At 34.9% G+C, this 23,433-nt stretch overlaps 1 protein-coding gene across 4 annotated transcripts in view; it reads left to right on the top strand.

Moving 5' to 3' along the window:
* KIF3A (kinesin family member 3A) overlaps window positions 1-23,433 on the top strand; it is a 57,885-nt gene that overhangs the window by 21,448 nt on the left and 13,004 nt on the right. For 2 of the 4 annotated variants that reach the window (XM_043982356.1, XM_043982354.1), the window contains exons 8-15: window positions 2,605-2,779; window positions 4,674-4,772; window positions 6,269-6,340; window positions 9,106-9,114; window positions 13,572-13,728; window positions 16,294-16,474; window positions 16,839-16,949; window positions 18,166-18,291. In XM_043982356.1, coding sequence (XP_043838291.1) covers window positions 2,605-2,779; window positions 4,674-4,772; window positions 6,269-6,340; window positions 9,106-9,114; window positions 13,572-13,728; window positions 16,294-16,474; window positions 16,839-16,949; window positions 18,166-18,291 — 930 coding nt within the window. The remainder of the gene's footprint in view (window positions 1-2,604; window positions 2,780-4,673; window positions 4,773-6,268; window positions 6,341-9,105; window positions 9,115-13,571; window positions 13,729-16,293; window positions 16,475-16,838; window positions 16,950-18,165; window positions 18,292-23,433) is intronic. The other 2 variants (XM_043982357.1, XM_043982358.1) reach the window with 2 other exon arrangements.

The following is a 23,433-nucleotide window of genomic DNA, read 5'->3' as shown; positions in this document are numbered from 1 at the left end:
CAAATTCTGATCATTGTTCCTGTGGTCTAAGCTCCTCAAGTTCCTGATCTGTATTTGTGTCTGAGCAACAGGACAATGGGCCTGCCTTTTTGGAGGTTCCATAGACTGCCACTCATAGCATACTGGAAAGCTGTGCTGGTTATTTCTAACTGAGACTTGCTTCTCTTCTGGGGTCCAAATCATACTGCTGCTAGTAGCTTCTGGACTTGTTTCTTTCTTGGTACACAGCCTAGGTTACATGATCACACTCAGCCTGGAATGCCCACCTCAGGACTCAAGTCCTTTCCTCTAGCTGTCCTAGATCTGTGACCTAGAACTGAGTAAGTGACAGAGCTAACAGTTATCAACTCCTCCTGCACCCAGATAATTTAGACCCCTTTATAATACATCTGGGACCTTTTCCTGCCTTGGTACACAGCCCTCCCTGTGCCAAACCCTGTCCCTATCGTCTGTAGATCTCTCTCTCCTTCTGCCATCCTGGGCTGGAAAAATGACTCACTGTGATTTTCTTCTTTGATATCTCAATCAGAATTTGGTCTGATATATTTTCTAGGTCTGTTTATAGGAGTTTTAGAACAAGGGGAACCTCACTATACTTCTTGTTATTCTGCCATCTTGGCTCCCTGTCACAATGGCTTTTTAAAAATGTAGTTGATGAAATGCTTACAGTCAGCAAAATACTAGTTATTGCTATAGGAGTCATGTGATCAGCTGTCTGGATGCATTCAGACTATTGAACAAAAATAAAAATAAAAATTAGATCAGGGGAAAGGATAACTGTTAACCATCTCCTACAAAAGATATGAATTAGTCTCTTTATTGTGGAGGCCAAAAGGGCCCAGAAATTGCCTCAGCCAGGCAATACTTGCTCTCATTGCCAAGTATGAAGAGAGAGTATATTAGGAGCTTGGTTATAGAATGTAAAATCACTAATACAACACTATAGAGATTGTGGAAAATTACGAGGAGCTTTCACCTCATAAAATAGCAAAGATGAAAACACATCTAAAATCATTCAACAAGCTTCATGTGTTCCAGGCACTGTGCTAAGCACCAGGGATACAGAGACAAAAAATGAAATAGCCCCTGCCCTCCAGGATCTTAGGGGAGACACTGTGTACATAAATTAGCCTATACCAGAAAAAAACTGCAAAGGTAAAATAAATACAGAAAGCTTGATTAGAGACCCAATGGAACTACTTTACCCAAGAACATTCATAAATACAGCTAGTAGAAAGACAATAAATAGGAAATTGAACATATTTGTCAATATTTCTCAACAGTCTCTGTTGTTAATGATAATAGAACCACTCCTTTTGGACCTCTAACGCCTCAGTCCCTGAGGAGGTTATTTAAGACAAAGTTGGAAAGAATGGCAGGCTGGTCTAGAGAGAGTGTCTAGGAGATTAGGGCAATAAGTGATACAATCTGGAGAGCATCAAGGGACCATTTCACAAGTCCTTTAAGGGAAGAGACATATGCTAAGAGAAAGGAAAACAGAATCATAGATTACATAACAAAAAGCTGATTGAAAAGAAGTCTGCTACTTCCTGCTTTTTCATGTTTATGCTTCTTTATGCAAATGATCTATGCTTGTATCAGGGGTGTCCTTAATGAAAATATGAGCTAGGAACAGACAAGGTTTCTCAAATGATAACAGGACAACTTATTGTTGGCCAAAAGGTACAGAGAAAATTACATACCTTTGTGTTTATTCTTTGATTATTAAAAACAAAACAAGCCTCTTTCAACAAGGACCCTCTAATGAACATGTAAATATAAAATCATCCATGATTGTATGTTAAATGCAACCACAGAGAAGAGTCAGTCCAGCAAAGCTTCTCATTATTAACATTAAGCAAGGCATGAAAAGGAAAGATAAACACTTCAATACTTCACAGAGGTATTGCTTCTGTCATGGTGGATGTTTTACAAGTTGTATATAAATACAGTTTTGGAAATTGTGCCATGCCTTTAACAATCACAAGATGCTTCCTGGTACAAAACTTTACACCAATATTTTCCCATATAGTTGTGAATCTTTAAAACTCCACAAAGAATTACTGTTTTTGGTAAAACAGCTTTAAATGGAAAGGTGTACAGTGGGTGCAAGGAGGCTAGAACATATGATCAAGAATGACTCTATAAAATATGTAGTGATGGATATAATTTAGGAAAGGTTTTATTTGACAAGGAAATGGACCAGTTTGTATAGGCAGAATGAATGATAACAGATGCTTGGCCCAAGTACTACTCTAAATAGAAAGAGACCTAAAGGAAGATTTTTGATGCCTCCTCCTCTTGATCTCTGGGAGGACATGAGAAAGAATCTAATAGGATGGTAAATGTGGATGGGCTATGATGTGACATAGTGGAGGGTTATTATTCATCTTGTGAGGTTACAGATGTGTTGATGCTTTAAAGTACTGATAAGTGTAACTTTTAACAAGTTGGAAACAAATTTGTAGCATTTTTCTTAGGTAAGTTACTTCTAATATGTAACTTAATTTATTGCTTTCCCCAAGTCTGGTATTAGTAACAGTGGTATTTTTGTTAAATGTGCCAAATGTCAAATAACTGGTTTTTGTCTTCCTATCATAACAGTGTGCAAATATTGGGCCTGCAGACTACAATTATGATGAGACTATCAGTACATTGCGATATGCTAACCGTGCTAAAAACATTAAGAATAAAGCTAGAATTAATGAAGATCCAAAAGATGCTCTACTTCGCCAATTTCAGAAAGAAATAGAAGAACTCAAAAAAAAACTTGAAGAAGGTAATTATAGTTTCCCATATAGAGCTGGGCATATTAGCATACCTGTTGAGAACTCAAATACAGATAACTTGTTAAATGTTCTTTGAGATGTTGAACTAAATTATATTCAGGTTGACCTTTTAGAAAACATTTCTAGAAAGTAGTGACAGTTTGGTACACTTATATTGTTTCAGCAACCATTTGTGCTTTTTAAATATTTCTATAACACACACACACACAATTTAATCTTTGTTTTTCAAATTGATTTGTATATTAGTAGAAATTAATATTTAACAGTAACAAATAACCCTGTGATGATTGTGAGCTTTTTGGTTTGCCTGTATTTACCATAAAGATCTTTAGAATTTTAAACCTCTATAGTATATACATAGTAGAAAGTACAGTTGTGGCTTTGAGTAAAGTGAAAATAAATTCTTAGTGATTCTTGATAATGAGAACAAAAACATGACTTTCAGTCTATATAGTATATGTTCCAGAAATTGTTTTCATTTGGCTTTGAAAAGTATTTTTGTACTTAGATTTGAATATAGGTATAACCCATCAGGTATGTTGGATCGTGTTGAGGATTCTCTTTCCAAAAAAATAGCCAAACTATTTTCTGAAAACCTGACTGGGATGCTCATTAGTTTCTTAGTCTTCTTTCACCTACTTTTCTCTTCTCTGCAGTTTTATGTTGAGAATAAATGTGTTTCTGTAGCTGATACCAAGTTTTGATCTTTTCAGATCTTCCAGGGAAGAGACCAGAGAGAGGTTGAGCATTCAGGTTTCACATAAGGCTTTTTTTTTTTAATCAAGTAAATAAGAAAGAAATTGAGCCATTTATCATTGTTCATAGTTAAGTTGATATATTTATATCAACTAATAAGAATCAAAGGCATCGACAAGGCAAATATCCTGTAGAAAATGTGCTATATGTAAATTTGGAAGCAGGACTTGTGGGATTAAGGCAACTATTTAGCTAGTCTACCTTCAGATAATGCATATGGAAATTCAAGGTTTTTAATTTGGCCACTAGGTGGTATTTATAGCAAATCTTTAAGTCTATAAAATTCTAGAGTTCTAATTATAAATTTTTGTGTTTATATTTATATGGAGCATGCCTAGCTGCCCTAGTTATGGATTAGCAAGTATTTTCATTTATTAAGCAACTACTTACTATGTGCCAGGCATTGTACTGGGCACTGGGGATACAAAGACAGAAACGAAATGGTCCTTCAGGCCTGGCATGTGTGAGGAAGAGCAATAAGTTCAGTTTGATTTGACTGTAGAGTATAGGAAGAGGAGTTACAGAATAAAGCAAGAAAGAGGTAGGTTGGGGCCAAGTCGTCAAGGGCTTTAAATGCCCAATAGGAGTTTATATTTGAGGTGAGACCTAATAGGGGGTCAGTGGAGTTTACTTAGTGACATGGTCAGGCCTGTATTTTTGGAAAATCACTTTGACAGATGTATGGGGATTGGATTAAAGTGGGGAGAGACCTGAGGCAGGAGACTAGTTTGGAGGCTATCCAGGCAGATGATGAGGAGGGCCTGAACTAGGGAGGTGAATGTATGAGCAGTGAGGAGGGGGTTGCATGGTTGTGGAGGTAGAAATGGCGAAGTTTGGCCATTAAATATGTGGGGTGAGAAAGGGTCAGGGGCTAAGGATAATTCCAGGGTTTTGAATTTAAGAGACTGGAAGGGTTATGACCCTTGACGGAACTAGAGAAGTTCAATAGAATTTTTATTTTACTGCTTGGAAGATGGTTTCAAAATATTATTTGACTTCCTATTAAATGCAGCAAAAATAAATGCATGTTGTTGGTATAGACAATCCCCAATAGCCTGTGAATTAGAATAAAATTAGTGTGAATTAGAATGAATTAGCATGAAAGACATGTTAAATATTTCTATCCAGGGGAAGAGATTTCAGGCTCTGATATCAGTGGGTCAGAAGATGATGAAGATGAAGAGGCTGAGGCTGGAGAACATGGAGAAAAAAGGAAAAAGAGAAGGGGTAAGATGTTTTAATAATAAAATTTATAGAAATGAAGTTGGTTGCTTCCTTATGCTGGTTTTTATAAGTATGTTATAAATGCATGTAACTTTTGCAGTCATTTCCTGTGTAACACTTCTTTTTAGAAATAAAAATAGGTAGAGTTAGGAAAATATGCTATATTGGAGCAGCTTTGCATGTTTTTCTACAATGATTTCATGATTATGGCAATTTGATCTACATATTATAATACTTAAACATATTGACCAGCTTCAATCAAAACCCCATATATAACTTTCTTGTACAGGTTTGTTGTTAATGATATGCCAGGAGACTTGCCAGTTTTAAATGTTACATGATTTTAGCTGAAACCAATTTTGATTGCACTTTCTAACTGTTCTGTAGAACCCAAGGATTTTATAAAAATTGGCTAGGATTTGTGGGATATTTCATAAACAGTCTTTTAGATAGATATGTTTGTGAAAGCCCTACATTTTAAATATGTACATATTTTATTTATGAATCTGATTCCTTTGTCTCTTATAACTCTATACCCTCATACTCACTCTGAACCTGGCATTTGTCCCCGATGGCCTATGATAGAGAAAGTGAAAGGTACTGGTTCTGTACATAGAAAAAGTATTATTTTTGCCCCCAGAATATGAAATACAACAAAAAGAGTGATTTTACTACTTCCCCTCTCCAAAAACTTCCCCAAAATTTATTTTGATCATTATTTTTTCAGGCCTTCCTTTTCCTTTAATCATGCTGGCAAATAAATATAAATTTGACCTTATTATAGTTTTCTCTTATCATTAACAGAATTTGTATTCTTTCAAATTTTTATGAGTTTTTAAAATATAAGGGTTGAAAATCCTAATTTATTTTTTATTTTTGCTTTTTAAAAAATATAAAATAGCCCAATTGATTCCAATACAGGTAATGTGTGAAAATGAATTTCATAAATAGTCATTTATTTTTTTTAAATGGGAGAAGTTTCCTCCTAGAGATGCAAATTGAAAAATTTTCAGCAATAGAATATGAAAATGAAAATCTGTAAAAGCTCTAGATTTCACAAGCATTGTTTCTGAGGTGAGAAAGAAGACAGAAACATTGTTTGACTAAATGAAGGTTAATAAGTTAAAGTCTTTTTGATTTTGTATTTACTAAAACTTGGTTCCTTTAAGTAATCTAGAGATATTTAACAGACTCAAATGTCAGAGGTGGCTAATCTCCATCCCAGCTTACTGAATTAATATGTTTTGGGTGAGTAATGAGTATTAGTAGATTGCTAAATGGGTTATTTTTCTAAGTTGGTATTATGATATTTTGGTATTATGAAAGTATAATGAATGATAGTTCTCTCAGACTGTTTTTAAAGAAAAATATATAGTAGAGTCTTTTAAAAAACCTTTATAGGTCTTTCACATTCTGTGTTCTGGAACTGAACTATATTTTCATTTTCTTGTTTTTTACTGTCTTTGGTTTTCCCTTGGGCTCATTTCTTTGTTTTCCAGGCAGTAGCAGCAACAGTAGTTCAGATTCTACATGCTCTGTCATAGAGAAACCCCTGGATAAATCCTTGACTAGTGAGTGGGAGCTCTTAAAATCCTCTAACAAAGCTTTGGCTTTACCATAACTTTTGTGCTTCATGTTACAAATGCTGCACTGCTCCCTGTCATTTAAACAAAGAAAAACAAAAAATCCTGAGGATTTTTCAGTAGGCCAAACATGTGGGTTTTTTAAAGTAAACTTCGAATTAAATAATATTATTAACTGTATGATAAGCTTAAGTTTGAAAGTGATCCATAAATTCATGCTTTGCAAATGAGGTAATGTAAAGAGAACTAGTACACTGTATATGAAGGTTAATTTTGTTAGTTACCATCTGTATTAGTAGGTTGTTTTATTTAGATAGTTTCTCAAAGTATAATCTGAAACTGAAAATATATTAGAACTCCCATTATGACTTGATTTATTAATATCTTGTTATACTAGTGAGCCAAATCATGTCCCTAAAACATAATTAAATTTAATGAGAGCTTGATTAACAGCCCGTTAGTATTTTAATCCTCTGAGGAATTCTGCCAAACTTAGCTTTACCTCTAGATTAAAAATGAGAATAAATGTCTATGAGTTCTGAAGTTTTTTAGAAATGTAAACAAGATGATTCTGCTTCCTCTGATATGTATTCCATTGTTTAAAAAAGCTTCTAGTTAAAATGAATTTAGTAGCAATTTAAGTGGATAGGGATCCCTAGTTGATAATACTTTGACAGTTTGATCTATGGGAAAAATGCTGAAAACAGGCTTAAAAAAAGTCACAGAGCTCTAGAAAAATTTGTGCAAAACCTATTTACACTATACTTTTAAAAGGCTGTTTCCTCAAACAAAAACACATTTTAATTTGATTTATTTATTTTAAAAGAAATTCATAGAAAAGAGGGAGGGAGCAGTGCTTTCTCAGAGTTGCTTGCAGCTTACTTTCTTTTAAAACATTATCTGTGTACTTAACCTTTCCTAAACGAATTAAAAGGCTGGATAAATGTTCTCATGGTTGTAGGTCTCTGCTAAAGGAAGAATTGCAAGAATATTAAGATGATCATTCTCTGCTGACAATTATTAAGCATTTTAACAGACCAAAAATATCAGCACCTATTTTTTTTGCACTAGTATGTGTGAGAGTGATTCCAAATGTACTATACAATGATATTTTGCATTTTATCATAAAATAAATAAGACATCATCTGAATGGGAGATGACAACCTATGATCAGTTTCATTTGTGGATTGAAAAGTTTCTCTTAGCTGGATTTTAAAATATTTTTAGTGAAAGACACTTTGGAATGGATTTTAATTCAGCAACTTGATTATAACTTATGTGCCTAGCCTCCATTAAATTACTTTTTCAAGGAGTTATAGTGGTATGGAGGTAACTTGGGGTTCTCAAGGTACATGCCTATTGAGTATGAGTTCTGGCAGGTTCTACAAAGATGGAAAAGCTTGGAGAGGCTTATCAGATGATTCACATGGTTCATTTTTTTAGCTACAGCAACTCAGTGAAGATCATCTCCTAAGGCAAAGGAGGGTTGTGAACAGCGTTGGTGTTACACCAACAAAATCACAGATCCTTGAAATATTCAAGTATGTGCCTAGCACTTCAGATTAATTTTTTTCTCACAGATGTGTTTGTTCATTAGGAATGAGAGGGGTAGTTTTCCCCAGCTTGCATTTGTTGTACGTTCTCTTGTTTAAAGTATTAGATTTGTCTTTTCTTTTAGGTTTAAGTGCTTGGTTAACTGGTTAGGATTTACTTCTGTGGTTGCATCATAGCAATTACAATTAACCACCTACTAATATGCTGAATGTAAATTTGATGACTTGTGACATAGGTGTGTACCTTTCTGTAATATTCTTCGGAAATTTAATTTGACAAAATTGCATAGAAATTAATTGTATCATTTTTTAATGTGCATCAAGAATTTACTTTAAACTTTAAAAAAAGTAATATTTAAAGAAAACCAGAAGTAATAAGTTTGGTGAGGCAAAGAATCCTTTCTTAATGCAGATGACTCATAAGCTAATATTTCTGTTTGGAAGTTTGAAATATCTGGTTTTCTTCCAAGTGGAACACACATTTGGTCCTTATCTTGTCAAGGAACATTAAAATTGGGAATTTATAGAAACAAAGTGTAAGTAAAATGGGCAATTTTGAATAAATGTGTAATTTTGGACTTCTTTCTGGACATTTATATTAACATTAAGTTTTCTGGCTTTATGTGTAATATAGGTACAATCACATATTACTAAAGTTGATATGTGACCACTTTTGATGGAGTGAGCTGCTGAAGTTAGATTTAAAAAAAAAATATATATATATATATATAAGCTTAAAGTAAATGAATATTCTCTCTACCCCTAATTAAAACATCACTGTTAACTGTATGTACAGGCATATCCTGCATAAAATTGTTCCCAATTCAATACTGCTTTATAATAATGATAATATATTATAATCAAATCCAACTGCCAATTCTCCATGCATAACGAATACATCTATAGCATTGTTCCTTTGGATTTCACAGTCTCCTATAAAATTGTTTCACTTGGTCACATTTTTGGGGAACCATGAAAAGATGTTAATTGGGGAGGTATGCCTGGAATCTGTTGCCTTAGTTTTATATGGGAATCTCTTTTTGCTTTGGTAATTATTTTATTTTTTGCTATAGCTACAATATAGATTAATGCCTTTACATATTTTGTTGTTTTATAAGAGAAATAATGTTTCTTTTTTTCCTCCTCATCTCTATGCATATGCTTCCTGTCTACGATTTACTTACTTCTGCTTATTGCAAGATCAAGCAGGTTGGTGTGATTGATTTGCACTCCACATGGTACAATTATTGATCTTGTAAAGGACTTGTTCAAGTTTTTTTTTTTTAATTGAGAAGAAATTACTGAGAATAATTAATTTTGACAAGGTAAGTATTTGATATTTTAGCTTTTTCAGGGAGAACTTAAAATCTTTTTTAAGCTTTTGATTTTTAAATTCTTAACTTAGTAAACCAAATTTTTACACTCTAAATGCAAATGTTAAAACCCCCAACCATCCTTCCATTTTTCCTAGGTAAGGAGGGAGTAAAACACTCAGTTGATATTTATTTTTTAATTTCCATTTTCAGTTCAGTTGAATAAACATTTAGGTAAGTGCCTACCATATTCAAGGCACCACTCCAAGTACTGAAGATATAAAGACAAAATGAAATAGTCCCTGCATTCAGGTATTTTAAATTTTTGTTATAATGAAATTCTTGTCCTTTACTTATTCACCTGAATAGACGATAGGAACTATACATGTGATTTGATTGATAGAGGGAATCCTACATAAGAAAACTCTTCAGCTAATATAAGTTGGCACCTTCTCTACAACTTACTGCCTTAGACAGTGCCCACATACCTACCCCCACCCTTGGCAAAAAAACAACAGCACAACCTCCTTATTCTAATGATGCACAATATAGATTAACACAAGACTTTAGATAAGCAAATCTAAAATTTTTTAAATGTATCCTGATATAAAACAATATGATGCTTATAAAAATTCATGCAGAAAGGTGATAAAAACTCTTCCTTCTCTGCTTGAGGATTAATGATTTAAATTTTGACACTTAAATTAATTTTGGCTGCAGTGACCCATTATTGAAAAGGAGTTTAAAAAAACAAAAGGTGAATACATAAAATTCCCTGAGACAAATATTACACAGAGCACAGTGTAATTCAAGTTTGTACAACCTGAATATGTAGTTGATTGAGCACATTACCTGGATGATTCAAATTTACTCCTGAAATTCATGTAATAATGATAATTAATTTGAATTGCCAAGATATTTTTTCTCTCTGATGACAGTTACTTGTTGAAATATAAAGAAGATATTAGTCTTTTCCCCCCTAGTTTTCTTCTCTTGGAGTACATTTTACTTTCCTTAGTTACAAATTTAAATATTTTTGGTATGTTTTGAACTACATTTGATCAATCTTGGAATGTATTTCTCCTCTCTGTTTTCTGGGAATGCACTGAATTTTTCTTTAAAGGTTGCCTTGGGAAACAATCACAAAATTGAATTTTGGAAGTAAAATCAGGTATACAAACATACTTTTCAAACAAATATTTTTGTTTTTGTGCTCAACCTATATTTATGACTTAAACATATTTATATCGCTTTTATTTACTTGATTTTATATTTACATAAATTATATGATTTATAATTTAATTTTTATTATAGGAAAACCAACACCCTACAAACTTAATAAAGTTAATACATTCCCAAACATTGGTCATATTACTCCCTTTTTACCATTAATATCTGCCATATCAGAATCTTTATATCAATTAATACAAATTTCATCTAATTCAAATTTTAGTCTTCCTTTATATGTTAATACTCTGCTTTGAAACTCTTTCCCAATCTTCATTCCTAATAAAAAGGTGAGGGGCAGCTAGGTGGCACAGTGGATAAAGCACCAGCCCTGGATTCAGGAGGACCTGAGTTCAAATTTGGCCTCAGACACTTGACACTTACTGGCTGTGTGACCCTGGGCAAGTCACTTAACCCTCATTGCCCCGCCCCCCCCCAATAAATAAATAAGAAAAGGCTGATATAAGTGTTGAAGTCCTTGAAAAAAATCCTATTAGAATTAGGAATTACTTTGTAAAAAGAAAATGAGGTTTTAGCCATTTGGAATTCATAAAGTAAAGTTAAGATGACTGGGCCAAAGAGGTCAACAAAGGTCACTTCTTAATTTTAACTTCTGGACTGCAATTAATCACACCACACCAGAGCATAAATGATTGGATCAACCACTATTATTTAATCTCTTATTCATCCTGTTTGTGCTGTTGCTCAGTAGAATTTCTTTTTGAGCTGTATGAAATGTAGAAATAGAATGTCATCTTTGTTTTAAAATTTTAAATTGAATGCTAAGCTCCTTCTCCCCCCTGTAGACTAAAGATCTTCTTTAAACTTCCTTGAAGAAACCAGAGAAAACATGTGTTTAGAGACATGTAGTCCCCTGTATTTCACCTGTCTTCTTGATAGTCTTTTTTTCCTTTTTACAGCAGAAGTGATTGACTCCAGGTAGAGAGGTCAACTGTTGAATGTCTGTAAATTCTACTTGCTTACCCCATTCTTTCTGTGGAACTTTGGGGTGGAAATCAATAATAGTAAGCACTTAGGAGTGCCCCAAATCAATTCTATGAAAAATGTTGCTTACTCAAATGGAAAGGTTATTTCAAAGTTGTGTTACTAGAATTGGATTTTTTTTGTATCCATTTTCTTTATTACATTTTTCTTTTGTTAAACATTTCCCAATAACATTTTAATCTGCTTTTGGCTCACTTTGGAGTTTTGCTTGCCACAGAGAGGTCTTCCTGCCATGAGTTTGACATATCTATGTATTCATTTTCACAAGTAACTTTGTAAAGTCAACTTTAGTTTGAATCCTTTCTCTTTAGTTGTTTTTTTTTTAAACTAAAAGGTGTATTTTCATTCCAATTCTTTCATGTAGAACACTGCATTTGGATTCAGAGTACACCTGGATTTGATTTCAGGTTTTGTTCTTTATTGTCATTGTTACCTCAGGCAAGTCATTTATGTTTCTTGGGTCTCAGTTTCCTCATGTAAGTGAAGAGATTGAAGTCTAAGGCTCTTTAAGAGCCTTTGGAACTTTAAATCATATGATCCTTTATTTTTTATGCTCATGCTTTATATTAGTCATTTAAGAAGGCCTAATAAATAATATTAGCTTATGTTTATATAGAACTTTTGGCTTAAAGCACTTTAATGATAATTCTCATTTGTTTCTCATAACAACCCTAAGAGCTACATAGTTCAGTTATTATCTTTCCTATTTTAATAATGGGGAAACTGTAGGTCAAGTGGTTAAAAAGTGACTTAACCAAAAAAAAAAATGACTTATGTAGCTAGACCAAGATTAGAACCAAAATCTTGTGATTCTAAGTCTAATGTTCTTTCCATTACACCATTCTGTTTGTCTGGTAAGTTTATCTATGTTTCTGAATTTGTTGTGTTAATAAGTCACAGTAACTGTGCATGTATGCACATGCAGGCCACATGAACAGTGGAAACACCTAATAGAATCCTATAGTTGGAAGGGGACATTAGAAGCCATCTAGTCCACGTCATTAACAGGAATCCCCTTTGTATCATCTGACAAGTGTCATCTGACTTTTGCTTGAAGACATCCAGTGAGAAGGGAACCTGTATATATTATATTTTGCTATATCCTAGGAGGAGGGACAAAGTTTAGATAAAACATAGTCCCTACCCTTAAAAAGTTATATTCTCTAAATTCCAAATCCAGTATTCTTTTAATTTCATTTTATTTCCTCTGTTTCCTCATTTTCTTCTTTCTTTTCTCTCATTAGGGCCTATCTCACCATAATCATCTATAATACTATTTCCATGGAAAACTTATTCCATATTTCAAATAACCAACTTAACATAAAAATATATGTAACAGCAAATTAGTAAGTTGGAGATTATCATCAATATAAAATTTATTCACTATAAGCCATCTTAAAATATATGTTGTACATATAAATACAACTTTATGTTTTTATTAAAAATGTTTGACAATAAAAAAAAGTTTCAAAAGAATTAGTTATAAAAATTAAGTCATGGGGGCAGCTAGGTGGCACAGTGGATAAAGCATGGGCCCTGGATTCAGGAGGACCTGAATTCAAGTCTGGCCTCAGACACTTGATGCTTACTAGCTGTGTCACCCTGGGCAAGTCACTTAACCCTCATTGCCCCGCAAAATAAACAAATAAATAAATGAAACTAAGTCATTTTTATATTGGTTTACATTGAAAACTTTAACAAGAACAAGTTATTTAGATTGGATATTCAAGTTATGTGTTCTGGCTAAATTAAGAAATTGATTGGATTTATAAGAAAAGGAATTAAAGGGCACATAATTTACGTGTTTGGCCAGGTACTTATTGGATCTCTGTAATTGTATAAATTATTTTTTATTTGCTTTTTATCTGGTTTTTACCCCATTTCTCGATGGGTCTATCTTGCTTCTCTTTTTCCTTGAATCGTTATTTCCTTATTGCCTCCTTGAATTTAGTGACTGCTTCAAAAAGGCTATTCTGGGGCACTTGTGATATAGAAAATAAAGTATAATTATCCAGTTGGTAAATATTTTTTAAACTGAGGAACATTTCACCATATATTATTTTACAGCCCTCTCCTCCTACTTACTTTAGTGATAATCATATTTAAATAAAACTCACATAGGTAAAAAGAAGGTTTCCCCAGATAAGATGGTTGAAATGCAAGCAAAGATTGATGAGGAGAGGAAAGCACTTGAAACCAAACTTGATATGGAAGAAGAAGAAAGAAATAAAGCCAGAGCTGAACTAGAAAAAAGGGAGAAAGATCTTCTTAAAGCCCAGTGAGTAATATGATATGTTGTAATTATAGCCTCAAATGAAATAATGTGTGTTTTGTTTCTATACAATTTGAAAACCTTAAAATTCTATCTATCTATCTGTCTGTCTATCTATTATATATATAGATATATGTGTGTGTGTGTGTGAGATTAGTAGTTTGTAATACGGTTTAAACAAGAAAATTTGATTCCAGTTAAAATTTTTATTTATCCAACTTTAGTTTCTGGTTCTTTGGAATGGAATAGATTTATAAAGATACTTAAGAATACTGTTATGTGATAAATTCAAAAGTAATTTGTTTTTTCATTTTGTCTATGGGGGAAACATTGGTGTTCAGTACTAAATCAATTTCATAATGGCTTTGTTAGCCACTATTAGTGAGACGCAGATATATAAATTTTAAAAAATTATATATGTTTTTTCAGTCAGCAGAAATCTACCCTCTTACACTTCCCACCCCCCAGAAGCCCCATTATAAACATATATAGTCAATCAAAACAAATTTCCATGTTGACCATGTCCAAAAAAAATGTCTCATTTTTCACTCTGAGCTTTTCACCTCTCTATCAGGAGATGAGTAGCATGTTCAGTATCAGTCCTCTTGGAATTGTGGTTGATCATCATAAGTTGCTATAAATAATTTTGTACATATGGGTCCTTTTTCTCTTTCTTTGCTCTCTTTGGAATGTAGACCTGGTAGTAGTATTGCTAGGTCAAGGGACATAGTTTCAAATTACTTCCCAGAATGGCTGAACCAATTCACTGTTCTCCCAACAGTGCACTGATATACCTTTTTCCTCCTAGCCCCTCTAGCATTTGTCATTTTCTGCATTTGTCAACTATACCAATCTGATGGGTGTGAAGTGGAGCTAACCTTACCTTTTAATTTGCATTTCTCCATTATTCGTGATTTAAAGCATTTTTTCATGTGGATATTGATTGCTTTGATTTCTTCCTCTAAAAACTTCCTGTTCAGATCCTTTGACCATTTATCAGTTGAGGCTTGTTTCTTATACATTTCAGGCCATTTCCTATTTTTCTTGGAAATGAGACCTTTATCAGAGAAACCTGTAGCAAAGATTTTCCCCCATTTACCTGTTTCTCTTCTGATTGGTTTTGTTTCTATACAATCTCTTTAATTTTATGTAATCCTAATCATGCATTTTACCTCCTTTGATCCTTTGTTAAAAAGTCTTTCCTTATACTTAGATCTAACAGTTGCTTTCTTGCTTGCTTCTCCCATTTATTTATGATACTATCATTTATGTCTTAAGTTATATATCCATTTGTAGTTTTTCTTGATAGAGTGCTAGGTGTTGGTCTATATCTGGTTTCTAGTCCAGTTGGTTTTGATGAATGCTGCTTTATAATATAGTTTGAAATTGGGAAGTGCTATTAGCAATAGCTTTCTAACTGGTTTTCTCAAATACTTTCCCCACTGTAGTCCATTGTCCATTCATCTACCAAAGTGATTTTCCTAAAGATTGGGTCAGATCATGTCACTCCTCTCTTTCACTCACTCAGTAAACTCCAGTGGCTCCTTACTGCCTCTGGGTTTAACATAAAACACTATTTGAAATTTGAAGCTTTTTACAACTTGGTCCCTTCTTACTCTTCTAGTCTTGTTACACATTACTTTCCTCCACATACTCCACAATCCAGCTCTCTTGGCCTATTTGCTCTTCCTAGCCTAATACTCTGTCTCCATAGCAATGGCTGTGTCCTGTGCCTACAGTTCTGTTCTTCCTCACCTCAGCCTCTTGGTTTGACTTATCTCAAATCCCATTTTGTGCAGAAGTATTTCCCAGCTCCCTCAACCACTAAGGCCTTCCCCTCTGAGATTACTTCACATATACTTTGAGTATATCTTGCATGTACCTAGTTATTTACATGTTGCCTCCCCCATTGGAATTCGAGCTCCTTGGGGCTGTGTTTGCCCCTTTTTTTTTAGTATCTCCAAGGCTTAACACAGTGCTTGGCATATAAGGAGCACTTAAATGACTCTTTATTGATTGATGTAGATGTCCTTGTCAGCATTTGGATATGTGGGTCTGGAGCCCAGAAGAGAGGTCAAAGTTGGAGATAATAAATTTGGAAGCTGGACATAGCTGAAGACATGGCACTGAATGAGATTCCCAAGAAAGAGACAGTATAATAAGGGAGAGAAGAGAAGAGGGCCAAGGCAGATGGGAAGGATCCAGTGAAGAAGAAATTAAAGTTGCATGTGAGGGAAAGGTTGCTTTGCTGGGTCAAGGTCTTTGAGGAGGTAGAAGGAAATCAAAGGCATATCTAAAGGGCATAAAGAAATTGTTTGTATTGAGTAGGGTTATCTATTCTATGACTACAGGGAAGAAGATGAAAATGGGTGGTGATTCACTGAAGTTTGATGGAATGGAAAAGGGCAAGGGAGATGAAAGAGCTCAATAATTAACATTTCAATTTTGAGACCCTCTTTTAGTTTTTAAATTTAGTAAATCTTTCTGAGTTTAAATTTTTTTAAAAATTTAGACAAATGTCAGAATAGCAGGTATTTCTCTATAGTATTGTATTCTTATCTTAACAAACAGACAAGAGCATCAGTCACTTTTGGAAAAATTATCTGCACTAGAGAAGAAAGTGATTGTTGGAGGTGTTGACTTGTTGGCTAAAGCTGAGGAGCAAGAGAAACTTCTGGAGGAATCTAATATGGAACTAGAAGAAAGAAGGAAAAGAGCAGAACAACTTAGAAAAGAACTTGAGGAAAAAGAGGTAATGATGACTGTTTATTCATGTCTGGAGAGTTTACTTAGCATAGAGCTTTTTCAATGAAGAGCTAAGAGTATGTTAAATTTTAAAGCATATATATATAGGGGCAGCTAGGGGACTCTGTGGATAAAGCAATGGCCCTGGATTCAGGAAAGCCTGAGTTCAAATCTGGCCTCAGACACTTGACACTTACTAGCTGTGTGACCCTGGGCAAGTCACTTAACCCTCATTGCCCTGCCAAAAATAAAGCATAGATAGATAGATAGATAGATCTCATTCAAAAATGATATTTGATAGTTAGCTTTATAATTTTTGGCATTCCTTATTGATAGAGAATATATTTGAACTTGAACAATTTTTGCTTTAGCAAGAACGCCTGGATATTGAAGAGAAATATACTAGTTTACAGGAAGAAGCTCAGGGAAAGACCAAGAAGTTGAAGAAAGTTTGGACGATGCTAATGGCTGCAAAGTCAGAGGTTGGTATCTGAAAATAACATTTAAAAATTGTTATTGTTTTGTTTTGTTTTGATATTGTTTAAATTTCCTCTTTTGACAAAAGTTGTTTTGGAGTCCATTGACTTCATACTGCTATTAACCAATCAGGGACAGAAAAAGAAGTTAGCTGCAGTTAATTCACTCAGGGTGAGACTCTTTCCATCAGAAGTCTACAAGCATGGGGCAGCTAGGAGGCACAGTGGATAGAGCACTGGCCCTGGATTCAGGAGGACCTGAGTTCAAATCCAGCCTCAGATACTTAACACTTACTAGCTGTGTAACCCATGGCAAGTCACTTAACCCCAATTGCCTCACCCAAAATGAATGAATGAATGAATAAATAACTAAATAAATAATTGATTTATAAGAAGTCTACAAGCATATGTGTCTGTAAGTGACATAACATTCTACTGTTCAAGGGTACTTGAGTTAAAGAGGGTTAGGAAAGAGGAGACTCCTTGCTGGTCATGTAGAGGATGCTTATTACTAGTTACAAAGAAAAGAATGTGTCTTTATTAACATAGTCATTCCCACTAGATCCAAGGGAACCATACATCCCCTGGCAAGATAAGATAAAGAGAAGGTAAAGAGAAGTAGACTTCTTCCAATTCTTCTTTTTCAATCATAAAGCAGTTAGAAGCAGATACTGGAAGAAACCATGCTAATGCAAACTGATCCTGTAGTACCTGCTGAGGCAACAAATAGCAGTGGTCAGTTTTAATAGATCACTCTTAACTCTTAAAAATCTTTTAACACTCTTGTATCATTACTCCTTTCACCTCTCAGCCATTTCTTTTTATTATAAGGAATTTTTTTAAATTGGCAAAACCAATCAGTGCATCAAATATAAATAGTATCAGTAAAATGTAACTTTTTCTTTTTTATAGCCCCTTTATTTACATGGCTCTAATTTATATAAGGGAATCAAAAAGTGTTCCTTTAGTTTTAAAGGAACAAAATGATTTTCTCTGCTCTTTTTATTGTTGAAGTTAACTTATTTTTTAAAATTACTCATTAAAGTATAATTGTTATCTGTTGGCTTAAAAATATTTTATTCTCATTTCCTTGATTCGCTTTTATGAAAAAAAAAAAAGCTTTTGTAGAAGTGGTAAGACCACAAAAGAATAGTTACAATTGTCCTTTGCTATGAAATAAGACTGGTTTTACAATTTGTTTACAATATTTTCATTACTGTAGATGGCAGATCTTCAACAGGAACATCAGAGAGAAATTGAAGGTCTTCTGGAAAACATTAGACAGCTTAGCAGGGAACTTAGACTTCAGATGCTTATTATTGACAACTTTATTCCTCAAGATTATCAGGTAAGTAGTGAGTGTGTCTAATTTTTTTTGTTGCTCCTTTAAAACATTTATTAAAGGGCAGCTAGGTGGCGCAGTGGATAGAGCACTGGCCCTAGAGTCAGGAGGACCCAAGTTCAAATCCTGCCTCAGACACTTAACACTTACTAGCTGTGTGACCCTGGGCAAGTCACTTAACCCCAATTGCCTCATCAAAAAAACCCAAAACACCATTTATTAAGTACCTCTTTTGTGAAGACCATTGTGTTAGGCACTGGGGAAAGATAAAAAAATTTAAGACAGACATTATTCAGCTCTCTTGAACCTCATAGCCTTTTAGGTGTACAAATAGTTTTTATATAAAATACAGTAATATTATAGTTGGTAACCTCCGTAGAAGACTTCTTTGTTACAAATCATCTTTTTCTTTTTTTTTAAACAGCTGTCATTCCCACCATCCTTTATCAAATAATTAGCACCACCATCAGCTTCCTCAATGAGGCAGCCCTTTAATGACTCCCTTAGCAGGCATTTCAGTTGTTTTTAAGTAGTCTTTTTGAGCACTATTTGACTCTTGTACCCACGGGTAATAGCTGCTTCATTGAGATAATACTTTGAAGTATAGAAATCCTTGAATGTTATGGATTCGATTTAGATTTGCTGAATGCCAGTATGACTAAATCCAATGATTATAAAGTACCCCTGACTTTATTACTTTGTATTCCTATTCCCTATGTCTACATGCCCAGGGACATAGGCAGCTGATAACTGATTTTAATTGTAGCACTAGCAGAAAAAGCCACTAGAAATCCCTATTTGTGATTTCTCAGTGACAAAAGATTTTGAACTAAGATTCACTAAAACACTTCTCTGAACTACATTCCACATTGATTAAGTATCTGATATATCCTCAAGCATTAATTAGTTTTTCCCACATAGGAAAAGCTTCACATAGTGTGGCTAGATTTACTTAAGTGTTTTCCCAAATGGCAAAATATGGGGCAGCTAGGTGGCGCAGGGGATAGAGCACCAGCCCTGGAATCAGGAGTACCTGAGTTCAAATCTGGTCTCAGACACTTTACAGGTACTAGCTGTGTGACCCTGGGCAAGTCACTTAACCCTAATTGCCTCACTAAAAAAAACAAACAAACACCAAATGGCAAAATATGAGACCAAAAAGAATAAAAATAAAAGTTTAACATTTTAATTGATTTTAATTATAAAAATGAAAAAGGATGAAGCTTAGAACTTCTAAATGAAGATCGAAAAGGATACTGGACATTAAAAGATACAAACATTTTGAATTGGGAGGAGACAAGAAGAGAAAACACCAGGTATCCTTTTAGATCTTCATTTGGGCTCAAACTTCAGCACAGTTTTTGTGATATTGACTTTTGAGATAAAATTCGCTTTGTTTGACCACCATAGCCATTCCTCTTCAGCTCATAGCACCTTTTCTCCTGAGCGCATAGGGAGTGCTTGCCCTTCTGCTTTGTCAGTTTGTGAGCCTGGTACTTCATATTATTACAATAAGTTCTCCATGTTTGGGGAACATATATTCTGTTAATGGCAGAGTTGTCAGAATGGAGGGTGTCCAATCTTGATAGAAGTGGTATATAAAACATTACTCCTTGGTTTGGGGACTAAAAAGAGTATAGAAGGAAGAACTATTGGAAAATTCATGAAGTGTAGAAATCAATCATCATTTATTAAAGACAGACATTCTCCTAGGCCCCGAGTATACAAAGACAAAAGTGAAACAGTCTCTGCCCTCAAGGATCTTGCAGTCTTTCAGGAGAGATGTATACTTCGATATTTACAAAATAGATTCAAAATAAACAAGGTAATTTTCTGGGAGAGGCACTATCAGTTATAGCAATAAGAAAAGACCACATGCAACAGGTGGTACTTGAGATGAGCTTTGACAGAAGTGAGGGTACTCTATAAGGGAGCAGAGATGAGTAGGGAGTACATTCTGAGCATGGGGGACAGCTATGTAAAGAGGTTATTTGTGAGAAATAGCAAGAATGCCAACTGACTAGAACATAGGATGTAGGAATAATAAAGTTAGGTTAAAACCAGGCTTTGAAGGGCTTTGGCTGTGAAACAAAGAAGGTTTTTTTGATCCTAGATGAAATAGGGAGCCATCTATGTTTATTGAGTAGAAGAATGACATGGTCAGACCTTTGCTTTAGGAATATTTGGCAGTGATACGGATAATGGAATAGACAAAGAGGGAGAAACTTGGGGGCAAAGAGATCAATTAGGAGACTTCTGTAATAGTCTAGGCAGGAGATGATGAAATCCTAAACCACACTGGTGGCCTTGTAAGTAGAAAAAAGGGAATATAGGTAAGAGATGTTGTGAAGGTAGAAATGACATGGCATCTATTTAACTGTTGGGTCGAGGAGACAAGGATGACTCCAAGGTTGTTGTATTAACATAGGCTCAAAGTTCAGGAGACATCAAAGCCCAATACAAGAAAACATGGAGCCTGCAACAAGACAGTAAAGCAAGACAGATTTATTGAGGATAGATACTCTCAAAACAAAAGGCTGTCAGGAAGAATAATGGAAAAAGATCTACTGGGCCCACAGGTAGAATTGGGTTTCCTGCTGGGGCCACAGAAGGAATGGGGTACCTATTCCCTCACCAGTAAAGTCTAGTGGGTTTTCATTGGGTTTTTATCTCGAGTCTAGCAGGACCAGGCATTAGGAGAAAGGAGTAAGGAGCTTGGACTTGGGAACTGGTACTGATTCATGTTAGTTGGGGGAGGAACCATTCCTGGGGAGTTGGAGGCTAGTTGATATTCAAACTTGTGGGAAAAGGAGCTGGTCTTACACTCCAGTGGGGGTGATCCATCTTCCCTATTGGGATTTTGAGCTTTCCAAGGGACTTTTTCAGTTAACAGGTCTGGGAGGCTACTGTATTCCTTAAGAGGTGTGAATCTAGATGACTGGAAAGATGATGGTACACTAGGTAGATAAAGGGAAGTTAGGAAGTGGCATGGCTTTTGGGGAAAGATAATCTGTTCTCTTTTGGACATGTTGAGTTTTATTTGCTTACAAGATATCCAGTGGGAAATGCAGCGTGATATGGACTGGACATATATATATATATCCAGAGATAGATCATCTGCATAGAAGTGATAATTAATCCCATGGTCACTGATGAGGACAGTGGGAGAGAGAGTGGGGAAGAGGGATAGGTAGCAGGGAATGGAGAGAAGGAGTGGAGAGAAGCGGGCCCAGGACAGAACTTTGGAGTATACCCGCAGTGAGGGAACAGGATATGGATAGTGATCCAATAACATTTATGAATGTCGATTATAAGGATTTTTTTGTTGTTTTTTTAAACTGACAGTCATAGTTCATTCAGCAAAGATTTAATAAATCCCTCTGTATACAAAATGCTGTGTTAAGACAGAAAAAAATTAAACAACATATCATCCGCAGGGAGATGATACAAAAACACATGGTATCTATGGTATACTTTATTAAGAATATTAGAGTTATACAACAATACAATGATCCAAAACAATCCCAGAGGACATTGATGAAATATACTCTCCACCTCCAAAGAAAGAACTGAGGTTGATGGAACAGACTGAAGCATGCTATTTTTCACTTTCTTTCATTTTTTTCTTTTAATCAAGTTTTCTTGTACAAAATGACAGGGTAAAATTTTACATAATCATACATATATAACCCATATCTGATTGCTTGCTGTCTCTGGGAGAGAGAGGGAAGGAAGGATAAAAATTGGAACCTCAAATGAGAAATAAAAATGTTTATTACATTTAAAAAAGAAATAAATTTTTTGTTTGTTATTTTTAATTTTTTTTGCAGGGCAATGAGGGTTAAGTGACTTGCCCGGGGTCACACAGCTAGTGAGTGTCAAGTGTCTGAGGCCGGATTTGAACTCAGGTCCTCCTGAATCAAGGGCCGGTGCTTTATCCACTGAGCCACCTAGCTGCCCCCAAAAAGAAATTAATTTAAAAAAAATTTTTAAAAAGAATATTAGAGGGGCAGCTAGGTGGCTCAGTGGATAAAGCACCGGCCCTTGATTCAGGAGGACCTGAGTTCAAATCCGGCCTCAGACACTTGACACTCACTAGCTGTGTGACCCCGGGCAAGTCACTTAACCCTCATTGCCCTGCAAAAAAAAAAAAAAATTAGAGTTACAAAACAAATTGCTACATGAAATCCAAGGAAGGTCTTTGGAGACTTGGTAGATCAGGGAATGTTTCATGGAAAAGGTAATATTTGAGTTAGATTTTAAGTAATAAGTAAGAATTCAGCCAGAGACAATGTGAAAGGAGGGTATTCTCTGCCATAGAGGACTGCATAAGCAAATGGAGAGAGGTTGGGAATGTTTGTGTTAGGGAGACGGAGAAGAATCTGACTAGAGCATCAATTGTGTTGAAGAGCAATATCAGATAGAAAGGTGAAGCACCAGATGGTGCAGGGCCTGAAATTTCAGGCAGAGGAATTTGAATTTTACTCATAGAAGATTTTTAAGCAGAGGGGTGATACATAAGAACAGTTAGTTATCCTGTGACACAATGTACTTTGATGAAAATGACATCACATATTTCTTGGAGAAGTGGGATTTTAGCTGTGCTGTGCGCTAAGACCTTATTTCCAATTCCAGCTAGCTAGAACTATTATGGATAAATAAAGTATCTCAACCTTTTTTTTTTTTTTAACAAGAGATTATTCTGTTCATTTGTATGAAAGTCAGATTAAAGTGAGGTTGGGTATACTTGTTAGAGTATTATAGTCCCAGCAGATGGCAATGAGGGTCAGTATTAGAATGGTTGCAGTGAGATTAGAAAGGGGGAAGAATGAGAGATTGCTAAGGCAGAATCTTTAAGACTTGGTAACTTATGGGAAGTAAGGGAAGGAGGAATCAGATATGGTCCCTGGTTTTCAAAGAAGAAAGAATGGTGGTGTCTTATGCAGAAATAGGGTCAAAAGTAGAAGCAGGCTTAGGGACAAAGATAATAAACTCAGTTTTAGTCTCTGAGTTTGAGGTGCCTGTAGTAAATCTGGGTAAAGATATATTGTAAGCGGGCAGCTAGGTGGCGCAGTGGATAAAGCATGGGCCCTGTATTCAGGAGGACCTGAGTTCAAAGCCAGCCTCAGACACTTGACACTTACTAGT

This window comes from Dromiciops gliroides, chromosome 2 (genome assembly GCF_019393635.1).
Source record: "Dromiciops gliroides isolate mDroGli1 chromosome 2, mDroGli1.pri, whole genome shotgun sequence".
NCBI lineage: Eukaryota > Metazoa > Chordata > Mammalia > Microbiotheria > Microbiotheriidae > Dromiciops > Dromiciops gliroides.
Note: the sequence above shows the minus strand (reverse complement) of the source record. Positions and strands in the feature narration are given on the sequence as shown.